The sequence below is a fragment of the Rhinichthys klamathensis genome, unplaced genomic scaffold (genome assembly GCF_029890125.1).
Source record: "Rhinichthys klamathensis goyatoka isolate OS25496 unplaced genomic scaffold, OSU_Roscu_1.1 h1tg000192l_1, whole genome shotgun sequence".
Lineage (NCBI taxonomy): Eukaryota > Metazoa > Chordata > Actinopteri > Cypriniformes > Leuciscidae > Rhinichthys > Rhinichthys klamathensis.
In genome coordinates this window covers 1,230,995-1,245,864 of record NW_026606718.1, presented here as the reverse complement: position 1 = coordinate 1,245,864, position 14,870 = coordinate 1,230,995, and the positions used below count along the sequence as shown (strand labels likewise).

Below are 14,870 nucleotides of genomic sequence, written 5' to 3'. Positions count from 1 at the left end.
GAACCCAGGCTCAGTCTGTGAAACGAGAGTTGATTTTCTTCAACCTTGTCAATATGACCAGCCATTCTTATGTCAAACGTGTTGACGTCTTGACGTGTATCATCCATGCTCACACATACTCGCTAGAACTCACATGAGACCGCACACAGAACAGTAACTGTGAATGAAACTGCTATCTTTTTTTCCTCAGGGGGAAAGGACCTCTTAAAAACACCTCTGATGTGATTAGTGCTGCGAAGAAAATTGCTGAAGCTGGATCGAGAATGGACAAGCTGGGCCGCGCTATTGCGGATCAAGTAAGTTAACTCTCATAAGTCTTTTGCAGGAAAAAACTTGATCGTCTTTTGGTGAATTATCCATGCTCTTGTGTTTTACCTAAGGATCTTAATCCTTGTGATGCACTACAGTGAAACACAACAGTGCATAATTTATCTCCCAGCCAACTCATATCCCTGGCTTTTTTCCATCACCTTTTGAAAATTGCGACAGACCGTGATGATAAAGACAGCACTATGGGGCTGTAAATTCAATCCCTACAGTCCAACACTTATTTTCCTGGAAAGCTCCTCTTATTCCTTAAGCTGAGTGACAATGACAGGTTCACAGGCTTCGTGAAAATAATATGGGAGCATTTCCAGTAAACATCAAACCGCCGCATGTGCTGCAAAGGTTCTTTAAGATTTTTCTTGTCTTTTCAATAGAGCAGTTGAAAGGGATATTGTGAGCTCAGGATGGGGGTTTTGCATAGCAGAATCATCACCTATCACTCATTCCTCCTCTCAGTTTGTCATTTAATTAAAAGTGTGTCACGCTGTGCTAACATCATTGTGCAGCATGCAGACTAGCAGTTTACGGACCAATAGCACTCGTAGTGTGTGTTTTTAAGAACTACATGACATTTTTACACTTTACTGTTACGCTCAAGGGTTAGCACACTATAACTTGTATAGCTTTCAGGGATGCAAACAAGATTGGCGCCTCCCGTTTTTTCACGTCAGTTTGGGTGACTTGTGTGAATCATGCAGATCCGAAGAGTTTTTTTTTAAGGGTGATATGGGTCTTTTTAAGGGTCTGATTATAATTTCACCAACAGTAATTCTGGATTGACTCAATAGGAAATAAGCTAATCAGAACACTGTGCGCCATAACAGCGGTATGCGCGCATGAACCACTAGTTTTTCCTCTTGCTGCGTATCTTTTACTCCAACACGTCGCTCGCGAGCTACCGGTAGCTCAAGTTCGTTATTTCAAATGTAGGCGCGCGACAAGTGTGGTCATAATTGAAGCGACTGGCTCATTTTTTCCAGGCGCAGCGAGATGAAAATGCCTCAATTTTTCAGAATGCCGCAAGCGCACCGCAGTTCATGTGACAAGAACCAACCAATCAGCTTCACCCTTTCCGTAACAACATTGAAAGCTCAGTCAACATAAAGGATGGGGGTGCACCCAAACACTATGGGTGTTTTTCTCTTCTCCATAAATAAATCTTGTAGCAGAGAGCTACAGCAAGTGTTTTTCAGTGGTGGAAATCCATTAGCTACTTAAAACTTCTTTGTCGCTGTGGAGAGCGCAGTGCATGGTTGCATGGACTCATTCTTTTTATAAAAATTATTTTTTTTAAAGGCTGAAATATGTGAGGTTTATCTTTTTATAAAACCTTTTTTGTCAACTTTATTTGAATTTAATTGTGCTCTATGTGCCTATAGGGGTGGGCCGGGGATGGCGGGAATGTAAGTATCTGGAAATTTGCCTCGGGGCGAGGGCTTCGATTTACCTCTCTCTTTTTTGACCAAACATGTTTGCATTCCTGAGCTTTGTATCATGCTAAATGCTAATTTCTTAAGTTCTTGCATTTGTGGCAAGCACATTTCGACAATGCAGAGCAGTGCAGCACCTAGGGAGGGAAGGGAATGTAAAGATATGCGCCGTTATCCTATTTGCCGCATGGCTGTTAATTAGCCATTCCTATGAACATCTGCAGTGTGCTTTCAAAAAGATTCCTTTAACATAATCTTGCATAATAATGAGCCTTCATACAAACTAAAGCTCTGCACTTTTGATATTTTATTTAGATGGCACTTTGATCCAATGTGAAGCAGCTCCACTTTTCAAATCTGTAGTCATGCTACCTGTGCTGACCCATTTGGGGAGGAATACTAAATGTCCAGTTCAGATAATCTGAAAGCTTTCGTAGACGGCCACGTCCCGCAATGTCTTTGATGTTGCTTATTCAGTGCCGTGAATACAATGATATGCCCCGCAGAAAACAGATGGGTACTGTGCAGGTGCTTGTGTGTCTGTGGATGTGTTTGCTTTTCTGCACACACTGGCACATAAAATTCATTATCTATTGTAAACGTTGTCCATTATATTGAACCCACCAATTTGTTGAGTAATAGGATTGATTTGAGTGTAGGACGCATTTAAAATAAACTTCGCTTAAACGTGCCAGTGCCAGGCGTGATGAGAATTCACCATGCCATTTTTTTTGTGTTATCCTTATTTTTGTTTTTTACTTTTAATATGCTGAATAAATTGTATTACTGCTTCTAATAATATCAATAATGAAAGATTTTACTACACATTATATGATATTTAATTTTACTATAATGTATAATTTAATAATTATTAAATAATATAATAACAATAATTTTATTTTAATTATTTGTGAAACAAGCTAGTCTTCATCTCTCTTCACGAAAGTGAATAAATTTTTTATTAATTTTGATAAACATTAATTTTGTATGCTGTACGAGTGTATTTAGGAATTTGAATGGTGTGAATTACTGTGTGCATTAATAAACTTTCGCTTTTCCACTGTATGGTACGGTACGGTTCGGTACAGCACGCTTTGGCGCTTTTCCACTGCATGGTACGGTACAGCTCGGCTCGCTTCGGCTTGCTTTAAATGGTACCACCTCTGTTGAGGTTCCAAGCGTACCGTACCGAAACTAAAATGTGACGTGAACACACTGCAGATCACTGATTGGTCAGACAGAATCGTCACTACCAGCGTCATTGTATTTGCGAGACATCAAACCCGCTAGATTTAAATAGCCAGTAACAGCCACCGCTGTAGCACTTGTTTTAAAACTACTTGCTTGACTTGCTTGAAGAAAAAAGAAAGAAAAAAAACTTCCAAAAAATAAATGGCTGAATCGTGGTCAGTGGAGGAAGTGCAGACGTTCCTCTCGTTGGTTGCCAAGGAGCAGATAAACCATAACGATCAGTCTATAATCCCACCCACTTTGAAGCGGTACTAACTGCAGTGGAAAAGCAAACCGAGCTAAAGTGAACCGAGCCGTGCCGAGTCGTACCACGCAGTGGAAAAGCGAAGCGAGCCGTACCATGCAGTGGAAAAGCGCCATAAGTTTGTTGATTGTGGGAGGAAATGTCTGTCCGAGTGCGACCCCTCCTGCTTTTAAACAGGTGTGAGCAACTCCAGACGGCTGGAGCCAGCCCAGCCCATTCCCAAATGGTCCCCCCTCCTCTTGTCCTGCCTACGAATAAAGGAATTGAGGGCAGTAGGTGAAGAAAAAGTGAAGAGAAAGATGTGAAGCCCCATGTGAGACCTGAATCCATTAAGTGTGATTCGTCTTTAATTAGTAGCGTAATTACCAGGTGGCAGTGTATATATATATATATATATATATATATTTATATGTTTATCCCAAACTATATTTAAACTGCTCCTCACACCTTATTGTGCAGACAAGGCTGCCAGAGGCTAACTGTTGAAAAATGAACAAAGGAAAGCAGTTCCTTATACAGAAGGATGAATCATCAGATTCAGAGGAGCCTGCGGAGGGATGGAAAACAAATAATCATGGCACTCCTCCCCCCACTCTCTGTCCTTCTCGCTCTCTTTGTCATATCAAAGCCCTGCCACAGAATACACAGTGGTGGGCTATAGCATCACTCCTGACGGCTTGTCAAGTTTGTCATGTCATGTACTTTTGTTACATCTAAGATTGCCAACAGAAACCACAGCAGAGCCGGAAAATGATATGAAACAAATTGTTGAAAGCATGAATTGTATTGCATAACACTCTTCTACCCGGCAAAATGCGCCCTAGCAGCAAACTAAAACCTAACTATTCAAAATTAGGTTGACAACCAGTGTGGGGGGTAATACATTACAAGTAACTTGAGTTACGTAATCTGATAACTTTTTTCGAGTAATTAGTAAAGTAACGCATTACTTTTTAAATTTACAACAAAATATCTGAGTTACTTTTTCAAATAAGTTGTGTAAACATGATGGTTATTGTAGTTTTAGAATAAATGTGAGCATTTACTAATCTCACTTGCACAAAAAAAGAATCAGTATTCCTCAAAATGAAAAAAATCTGTGAAATGTGATCTCAGAATATTATGAAAACCTGCAATAAATATATTAAATTACACAAATATACTTTGTATTAAATCTCACTTTATTAACCAATGTCTTTGCTGCTGACCTTCGATGATCCACTTCAACCATACTAAGCAAAAATGACTTTAGATAAACATCACATTTGCATTTAATTTTTCCAAATTTCCTGAAGTAAGCGTGTTGAACTTTCTTCCTCTATAATCCAGAATAGCAGCACAGCTTAAAGGTTTGTTTAAACCTGTTTGTTAGTCGCCCTTGTTGTTGTGACTTATTTTGACGGTGCTACGGACCTTTATTTTGACGGCGCTGAGAAACGCCAGAGCCTGAACAAATTATCAATGCTTGCATTCTCAGTGTTCATTAGTTTACGATATGTCCAATAGTCCTGTCTAATGTTATTAGATAGAACTATTATACATAGAAAGTAGACAGTAATGAAAAGTTAGTAGCATATGCCGTGTGGTTGATGTCCAGTGATGCTAGCTGAGCAGAAATACATAATCAATGTTTCGCTTGGTCCCCTAAGTTGCGTTGGATTTTCTTCTCAGCATAAAGGTTAAGAGGCCCATCTATCACTGTTTTCCATGTTCGTAGAGTTAGTTTGTGGAGTAAATATATAGACTATAATCTGTGTGTTTACACAGCCTTTTTAAAAATGGCGGGTGCTGGTGTTTTGCATGCTTTCGGTCAATCAGCTTACACTAACGTCACAAATAGTTCCTATAGTTTTACCTTGAACCTATAGTGCTGGTTTAGACGCTACTCTGAAGCAGCAGCTAAATTAGTTCCTCAAATAGTTCCTGTGGTGCGAATGCGCCAAAATCCCGGGTACTTCCGCCAATAGATCTAGGAACTATGAAAAGGTTCCTCCGGTGCGAAAGCCCCTTAAGTAACACTATTACCAGTAGTTACTTTTTAATGGAAGTAACGCAATATTGTAATGCATTACTTTTTAAAAGTAACTTTCTCCAACACTGTTGACAACACATACTACTATGCAATCCTAAGGACACCCAAGGATGCAAACAAGACAGCGATACCAAAGCGAGAGGTCTTTAAAAAATGCATCTTGTTTGAGAATCGGGCCTTCTGAATCCATCTTGTAACATCTAGCTGTTGGATGAGGACAGTTTTTGGATTGTTGCAAAGTGCTGCCAAAAATGTTCGGCCAGGTTTAATAATCACTTAAATGGCTGTAACAGAGCTCGATTAAAGTTTAAAGAAATGAGTGTAGTGCATAGATGAGGATGCAGCAGGATTTAGGTCATTGCCACACAAAGGTCTGCACTGCCGTTTATTAAGAATTTACAAGCAGATTCTGCAGGGGCAACTTCTGAGGATTTCGTCTGAGCACAGTACTGAGCAAATAATGCAGTGTAATTGAGATTTATAATGCAAATGTCTAAGCCACCACACTGCCCATAAATATTCTGCCCTACATGCATGCACATGAAAGCATGTAACCACCACACACAGACATGATCGTGCAACACCAGGTTTGCATATTTTTAGTGAGGCAGACCTGCGGGCAGCAGCACATGCGCTTTATCCCAGTGATGTATACTGACATACATAGTTTTCCAATTTACATTCAATCAGGGAAGATTTATGGTGATCCATAGGCACCACCACAGGTTGGATTAATCCCAGTTTTGGCCCCTGGCTGCTTAACGGTGACAAGCCTGTAAATTTCCCTCTCTACAGTAGAAGAGCAAAAAACATAAAAACAAAAAATCAAGAAGCGATCTCACAGAATCTCAGCTCAGCACTTCAAGGGTTGGTACCTTACATGACCACCAGTCTAAGCTCTTGGTTTTATGGCATAATGGTGATTATTAGTAGTGTTTATTTCCATTGGGTAATTTAATCATATTTTTAACATTTTACATATAAAGTGCCTTGCAGAAGTAGTTATTGAAAGGTATTCAGACCCTTAGCCAGTTTTCTCATTTTACTCAATTACAGGAGCTACAGAGAAATAATTTGAATTAAGCTTATTAATTAATAATTTCTTAAGCTGAAATGTGCTGTTTTCAAGTATACAGTGTTGTAGCTGCTGTACATGTACACAAATCAATTTCTACAACTTTATTTCTACATATGAATCATTAAGATAGCTATAACACTTCCTGTAAAATATTTATCGGCTCTTGCAAGCCACAGTGTTTGATTTGTGATCATTGAAATGTGAAATTTGCATAGTCTCTTCAGCAAGTTATTCTTCACGAATTAGTTTGTGGTTCATTAACAAATTGGTCTGAATCTAAATTCTTTTAAAGAATCCTTATTCTGTGAAATCTGGGGTCATGGGGAACTCAATGGTTAAAAATAAATAAATAAAACAAATAAATCCATAAGTTAAAGTTCAAAAGTCTATACAAGTGTCTCAGTGGGCACTGTTGGTTCTAGGAAAAGTTGTCCATCATATTCTGATGTGAGACTAAAGGTAAAGATACACAGGGCAACTTTTTGAGCAATGTTGCTGGGCAATCTTGCCGAGCGATTGTTGTTTGGGACAACAACATTGAAAATGGGGAATACATTTCTATCTGGATTATTTAGATAGGTCGTGGGCCCTGTGTCTCATCTGGTTGCCCGTTGACGGCAACATTGCCCAGCAACATTGCTCAAAAAGTTGCCCTGTGTATCATCACCTTAAGAACTCAGTCTGCTGAAAAAGACTTGGGAGAAAGTACATTTTTCTAGCAGGACAGTAACCCAGACACGAGGCCAAGTAAATAGTGGTGTGGCTCAAGAACAAAAAAGCCCTACATTTCCTTAGACATTGTTTTGATCTCTCTCCAGTTCCATGGCACCATTTAACAAGTGTAGTGTGTAGGCGTCATCCAGCCAACCTGAACAACCTGAAGCAGATCTGCCTTTCATTTCTGAAAAAGTTGTTTGTACAGATTATTAGAAAGTATGTAGAAAATACATATCTAACGAGCTGCATTTACATGATCACCATGTTTGGAACACGTCCATTGTTTTCTATTTGCGTTCCGTAAAATAAAATTCAGTAAAAATATCACTGCAAAAAATGTCAATGTACCATTTGTAATTTGGTGAAATGAGAATTGTTTAATGGTCTCAGTATAAAGCGTGTGAAATAGGTGCTTGTAAATATGATAGTGGAGCAGGCAGTCCTATTGATAACTGTTAGGGAAGTGATTGTCTGTTTTGGCAGACGTGTTGGCAGCTTTTGCCATGTCATGCTGTGCCTATTCAATTACTCCAGTGATGCACATATAAGGCAATTGATTCATATCTGATATTTCATCAGAAAATCTCATCTTTAAATTTGAGTTGTTGATCGAAGAATATTTTTCCCTCTGTCATAATGATTGTTTATAATTCTTCCCTCTGATCCTAGATCAGGACTTTATTAGACTGAGATAGAATTGGCACTTGCAAATATTAGTCTTTTTCTTTTTCTTTTGGGTAATTGTTTGGAAAGGAGCAAGATCATCACTCTGTTTAAAATGCCACTTGATTGATTATCATGGTCCATGATGGCTTTATATTTAGCCGTTTAAAAAACAAGTGCTCCGCCAGACCATTTAAACGCAATATAAAACGCATTAGCCACATGAAGGGACGTTCTTTTCTCCAAGTGCATTAGAGTTCTCTCTATTAAAGAAACTACAGATGAATCTTTTATCTCTGTAAAAAATGACTTTGATATTAACAGGTGCTTTTAAAATGAACCTTCGATTGCCTTGGGTACTTTGCCGTTTCTAGTTAGTACGTTGAATACTGATGACTGAGTGGGCTGAATTCCCTGGCCCTCTTTCACCTCTGTAGAAAGATCATTTATGTAAATGTTTGTGTTTTTTTTTTTATCTCTTTTGTTGCTGTTGTATCCACCACTTCCTCCTGATTTGCATTTCAGCATGTTGTTTGCACAGCCTGTAAATACAATCCAGAATGAGTTCACACCTAAGAGGTGTGCTGGAAGATCAAGCTTGCAGTCCAAAACCTTTTCTTCTATGGGTCACAGTCAGTATGTCAAATCTCCACCTCTGCTGTTCTCAAACTGTCTCCAGCAGATGTTTATGGAAGATGAAGTTTGCTTACTGCAGACTGTTCTCTTTTTATGAAGATTCAGGTCTTCCTTCAGATGGACCAAGGCAGATTTGTGGAAGATGTGGTTTTTTTCTATGCACGTGTTTACACTTCTGAAGTAGGGGAGTCGCAATATACCATTATTGACGATAACCATGATATTCAAAACATGAAATATAGACGTGTTAATTAAGGGTGGGACAATATATTGCGATAACTGTAATATTTAAAACGAATAACATGATACACATAATGATATGACTCCTAAATAATCCAGTGGCAGCAACTGGTTCACATCCCAAAGTACAATAGGTGGCGTACAATATTGCACCTTAACGCTGCCATCTGTCATAAAGCGAAAGACACAGCGTGCAGATACTACTGCCATGCAAAATCATGTCGTCCGATGAGTCTCTACCAACGGGAGAGCACAAAAGGGGGCAAAACCACCAACCTGTTCACCCACCTTCACTCTCTTCATCCTGCCACTATACAGCAAGTAAGTTGCAATTATTTTGCTTGGCCTGAAACGGTAAAAATACATTAAACTCTCAGCTGCTGACACCTTTCTCTGTTTTGTTATATTTACATCCCTTGAGGTTTTTGGTCAAAAAAATTTGCTCATTTGGATAAAAACGTATGGATTTTAACTTCAAATATCTTTAGAGAGGAATATTTTAGTTGTTGTTTTTTTATCCAAAGTAGGGCGATGTTAGTATTATGGAGTGCTAAACTCTCACATGTAATTGGTTTCATTCATACTCTACATCGGTGAGACACAAGTGTCCACAAATGAGACTCATAGAAGTATTGGTTTCCTCCTACCTCTGGAGATTGCTTTTTTTTTTTTTTTTATCCCACTTTTCCCAGGAACCTTTTTTAAAAAATCATCTTAAGTGACATGCATTGTTCTTTTGTAGAAGATCTTTAAACTTCAGATGTTGGCTTAGGCTTGTGGTAAGTCTGTCAGCACGCAAGGCAATTGGTAATTCTTTCTGTGGTTTGGGACGGATATAAACACCAGGTAATCATATCTATGGAAATTCTCTCGCTGAAGACCTATGGGTGGGCAGAACGATTTCATCACTGCTTTAATCACCTCCATATGTCATCTGCTCTGTTTAGTTGAGGAAAAAACAACTCATTGCATCTCCTCTCGAGAGGAGTGGAGCGAGCAGCGTATCAATATCTCCTCAGGCTTTAGTGGGCATAACCCACAAAAGAATGCATTACACAAGATGCTCCATTTATAATCACGGCTGCTCTACATTAAAATGCTGCTATGTCAGTAAATATGGGAAACTGGCATTTCTCTTCCCTGATGTGTTGAGAAAGGTCAGAACCCTGCTCGTGCTGTTCTACTACCGCAGTCCATTTAGAATGGAATTCAGCAGGCCAGATGACATTTTCTGCGATGTGGCCTGACCTTCCTACTCACTTTTATAGCTGGATATTTTTAACATTGAGGCGTGAAATCCGTTATTTTTTCCAACACCTGTATTCTCTTCCGCTCATCAATCCTGATAGTGGCTGTCCCCTTGTTTTCATTGTTTTGAACTCTTTTTTTCAGGGTCTAGTTGACTTTTCTTTCTTTTTTTTTCACTAGTTTACCTCCATGCCAGAGGACAGCACATTGTGTACACAATATAATGTACATATTTGCAGAGAGAGAGAGAGAGTCAACCGTTTTCTGTCTATTTTAACAATTCATTTTTTATGAATATGTAGAGTGAAACTTGCTTGCTACAGCAGTACAGCTTGAACTTTAAGGAATGGTTCACCTCATACTCTCCCTCATGTTGTTCCAATACAAAATATATTTTGTACAATACTTCAACCATTTTTGTCCAAATAATGAAAATCAGTGGGATCCAAAACAACATTGAACACCAGAATATCAGTATTTTTGTTCTACAGAAGAAATGGTCATACTGGTTTGGAACAACATGAGGGCGAGTAAATGATGACAATATTTTTATTTTTGGGCAATATGGGTCCATTTTTTTAAATGGACAATTAAAAACTAACTTTAATCTCTTTTTTGTATGAAGAGCCTATAAGAAAAACAGTTTTTTTTTTTTTTGTGCCTTTTTTTTTTGTCAGAGGGAAGTATCTTTTTTTTTTTTTTTTGTAGGTAGCTGTAGTGTTGTTTATCACTTAGCATCTTTCCCAGCACCATCAATTCTGTAGTACACATTTGAGTTTATCCAGGTCAGTTGATTAGCGTTAGTTCACCTCTTTTTGATGGTGCAGGTGAGAGAAACAATGGCGACACCTTTTCTAACTAAGGTGCTAAGTGTGCCGGAGTTTTTTTGTTTTTTTTTACACTTTTCTGGCAGGTTAATAAAGGCTCAGTCATATTAGAAAAGCAGTGCACTTTAAGGACAGCCCATTACTTTTCAACAACCTGGATTATTAGCCAGTGTATATGATCCAGAAATTATTTTTCTTTTACTGATACCTCTAAAAAGGAAAAGCAAAAGTCTTCTGGGAACTATTAAAACATGTATTTCAGTTGTCCCATCTCAACCAGAATCAGAGTCCTTTTAAGTAATTGTTTTTAATAAAAGTCCAAAGTCTGCGACCAAGCAAGGTAATATCTCTTAAGTGCATGCATTTACATTGCTTTAAGGGGGTGAAGTGGAGGCTGAAGTTGATTGTAAGGTTACACTATGGGTGTAACCTTAGTGATGGGTGAATGCAGAATCAGCTCTTGGACCAGCCTGATAAGGGACTTACGGGACACTATAAAAACAACAAATAAAAAATGCTGTTTTAGCACATCTCTTCACCGAAAATTGGTTGTGTAATCGACCACATTGGCAAAACTGCATGTGATCTGCATGCGACCTTCACATGTGGAGGAAGAAAATATTTTAAGCAAGCAGAGAGGACTTTTGTTTGACATGTGCATCATGTATTCACATGCGTCTAGGTCAGGCAGGCAGGCTGCATTTCCTGTTCAACTTGGATGAATTCAGCAGCTGAGCATGCACAAGTGATGCTTTCAAAGGGCCAATTCGAGCTGTTTCAAACAGGAGTCGAGCCTCTAATTGGTATGCTTAGCAGGTTTCATTTTAGCAGGGCTCTGTTCTGATTCACCTCCGCCATCCTCTCCGTCTCCCTCTGCCTGTTTGTCTGACTTCCTCTGCAGTAAGCTCTCCAGCTCCTGGGAAGAAAAGCAGCTCAGTGATTGATAAAAATTTGGGTTTTTATTAATGACTGCTGGAATAATGGGTGGAATAGTAAAGCAGATGAGAGGCGGACACTCTGGCTGTCTGTGTTTGAACTCTGGCTTTCTGTGTGCCTCTGCTGGCTCTTTATGATGAACTAGAAAGAGAGGGAGAAGTTCTGCCCAGACATTCCCAGACATCCTGACTTCCCGCTGGGGAGTGATGATGTGCCCAGCTGGATAATCTTTACTACAAATCCCAGAATGCTTTGAGCCAGCTGGAGTGGAAACTGCGAACGCCAAAGCAGTCAGAGATACACCGCTGAATATTCCAGCAGCACTGCTGGGGCTCACAGCATAGCCAGACTTGTTGCTGGATCAACATGCCAGATGTAGGGGTGAGAAGCCCTTAAAGGCAAGAAAATGCTTGCTTTGTATTGCTGTGAATGTAATCCTCTCCTCCAACCCTTGGCACAAAATGCTTTTACAGTATCCTGCAGTCAGAGTCAGCAAATATTGTAATACTGTAGATGAAACAGACCCAGAACAGACTTTTTCCTTGGGCCAAGAAAGTGGCTTTTTATAGCATTTGTGTCTCTTAAAGGAATGGTGCACCTAATGAATGAATATTCCTGACATTTACTATTTTTTTTGTTGTTGTTGTTTTTATGTAGTATATAAATATAAATGTCTATCCTACAACTAAACCATTCATTTATTGACTGGTAGGAGTGTTTTGGAAACCAGTTAGCAAACAATTATTTTTGTATTCCATGTAGTGCTTTTAGTAGCACCTAAATCTCACACTTTACCTTTAACGAGTAAAACTTTAGGGGAATACTGTGATCAGATTGCAGCTAATTGTCAGACGTTTCATTGAAAGCTGAGCAGCCTGTTGCCCTCATGACTCTCACTCTTCCTGTTTCTCTCCCGTTCCTCCTCGCATCCCACTCTTGTTTCGCCCACTTGTCTCCCGTCTTCCTTTGTCTCCCTGTCACTCTGTCTTGTCTCTAACAGTCTGTGCCTGTCTCTCTTCCCTTTTCTCTCAGTGGGGTGTATAGACAGACTGATGATTATTAAAGTATGGTGAAGATGGCCTGACTCAGACTCTGTATTTTGCTGGATCTCTAGTTGAATCTCCCACAGGCGCATCTCTGCAAGTTTGGCTTTATATTTCACTTTTTTTATCTTGAGTTACTTACCTCAAACATTAGAATAGATGGATGTTGAGAGCTCATTTGGCAAAATGCTCTTATCAAATGCTCTCTTTTTTAAATTATATTAGAATTTAAAGCTGCAGTCCGTAGCTTTTCCTCTTTGTCGCCATCTCTCTGTTCGAAATCTGTAATTGCAGTGATTCGCGGAATTATCATCTTTACGTGGGTTGTAAATCGGCATGAAACAGCGCGGATGAACACAGTGCTTTGAGGCGAGTGCTGCTGTCAGTCACCGCGCTGTGTGGATACTGTCATACAGAATCACAGATTCACTTTTTGAAAGCTTGACCAACATAAGAATTTTCATAAGAAAATGTCTTCTGAACAAGTAACATCCATTTTTGTTCTGACCAACTAAGGGGGAAAAAGCATTCGACATGATAAGCTTCGTTAGATTTAATCAACGCGATTTACAGCAACCGTGCAAATTATAGCCTACTTTGTTCTCAAATTGTTCATGTTAACAACATCAGCATTGCGTGACTAATGTTAAATTTAATGTGTTTTATGGTTACCTGTGTAGTTCAGAATTCATATTCTCCATAATAGCAAAACGAGAAAAGCACGACAAAGGAAACTCCTTAACTAACTTGTTCAGCAGAAAAAAGCCGGCTCTCCCGTTTTGAACCCCTTCAAAACACTGAGTTCACGCACTTTTCAAAAGCCCCGCCGATGTTTAAATCCTTGTGTTCGCATGAGACGGTTTCTTTCTCTTTCTCTAGGCACCTTAAATCCGAAGTACGAAGTCTTTTGGGTTTTATAACTGCTGAATCTCCAGTTGACACTGATGATTGTTGTTTGGATCTTTCTGGATGCCATAAGTTTAATTATGTAAAGTGCTGCGAGAAAAGCCTATACATCTAAACATCTCGTCACGCGCAGTATAGCCGGCTAGCCGAAACTCCTCCTTTATGTGTACGGGTATGACGTAATGACGCAAAGACATGCTCGAATTTCCCGCGGAAACCCACCAGTACCACTGGAATTAAAATCATTATTACAAGCTAACCGTTTTGAATCTAGCTATGGCATGCAGATAGTTTTGACCACTGGCAGAATACGTTTTTTTTTTAATATCATTATTTTGGATTATTTTTAATTTAAAAAAGCTATGGACTGCAGCTTTAATGTAAGAAGATGGTTGCCTGTTCATCCTTCAATTAATCAGTGTTGTCACTGTATAGTCTTCCTCAGTCTTTTTAATCATCAGTTTTTTTGAGTTCATGAGTTGTTAGGCATTGTAATCAGTTTTTGATTATGTAGCACACAAAGTATTACTTAAATCATTAATTACAGTTTTATTCACAATAAAAAAAACCTATTAAACCTTTAAACTATATATAACATACTATTTGGAATGCAGGGACGGTCACCACGAGTAAAGATAGTGTGCTGTGTATTTTGAGCTATTTGAGTTGCTGTAGTTTGCTGTAGTTCTCAAGCAGGGATGGGTTATGTAGTCTTCAAGTGAGCGCCAGCAGTAACAAAACCCATGCATGAACAAGCGTTACAGTAAACAACACAAATAACAACATTCCCGCCTGTGTCTCGTATGTGATAAGGTGATAAAATAATGCACTCCGACTCAAGTCCAATCTGTGTAGACAGGATCTGAGTTGGACAGGGTCATAAAATGCGCATGAAAGTGTGCGTCCAAGTCCATATGCAAGTTAACTTGGTAAATTTGGATATATTACATGAAAAGGACATGGAAACGTGTACTACTTGAAAATGGATAGCTTCTTGACAACTGTGCAACACCGCAGCTTCCCTTTGGATTAATTGATTGCTTTTTAAATTAAATGACAAGGATTATCAGAAGGTAAGACTTGTCTATATTGTCACTGTTGTTTGTTCATTTATATAACAGCACTTTTCCAGTGGGAGATGAATACACGTGCCTTCAGATACTTTGTGCAATATAATATAGCTGGCTTGATGTGTTTGCTGCTGCACATATTGATAGGGAATGAATGAATAGTAAAATATTTTCATGCTGTCATGTGGGGTAGTAAAGAGAGAACATAATCGAAAATACCGT

At 39.0% G+C, this 14,870-nt stretch overlaps 1 protein-coding gene across 1 annotated transcript in view; it reads left to right on the top strand.

Annotated features, from left to right (window-relative positions):
* Window positions 1-14,870, top strand: part of ctnna1 (catenin (cadherin-associated protein), alpha 1) — a 150,120-nt gene that overhangs the window by 123,651 nt on the left and 11,599 nt on the right. The window contains exon 16 of the mRNA XM_056262399.1: window positions 191-296. Within this exon, the coding sequence (XP_056118374.1) occupies window positions 191-296 (106 nt within the window). The remainder of the gene's footprint in view (window positions 1-190; window positions 297-14,870) is intronic.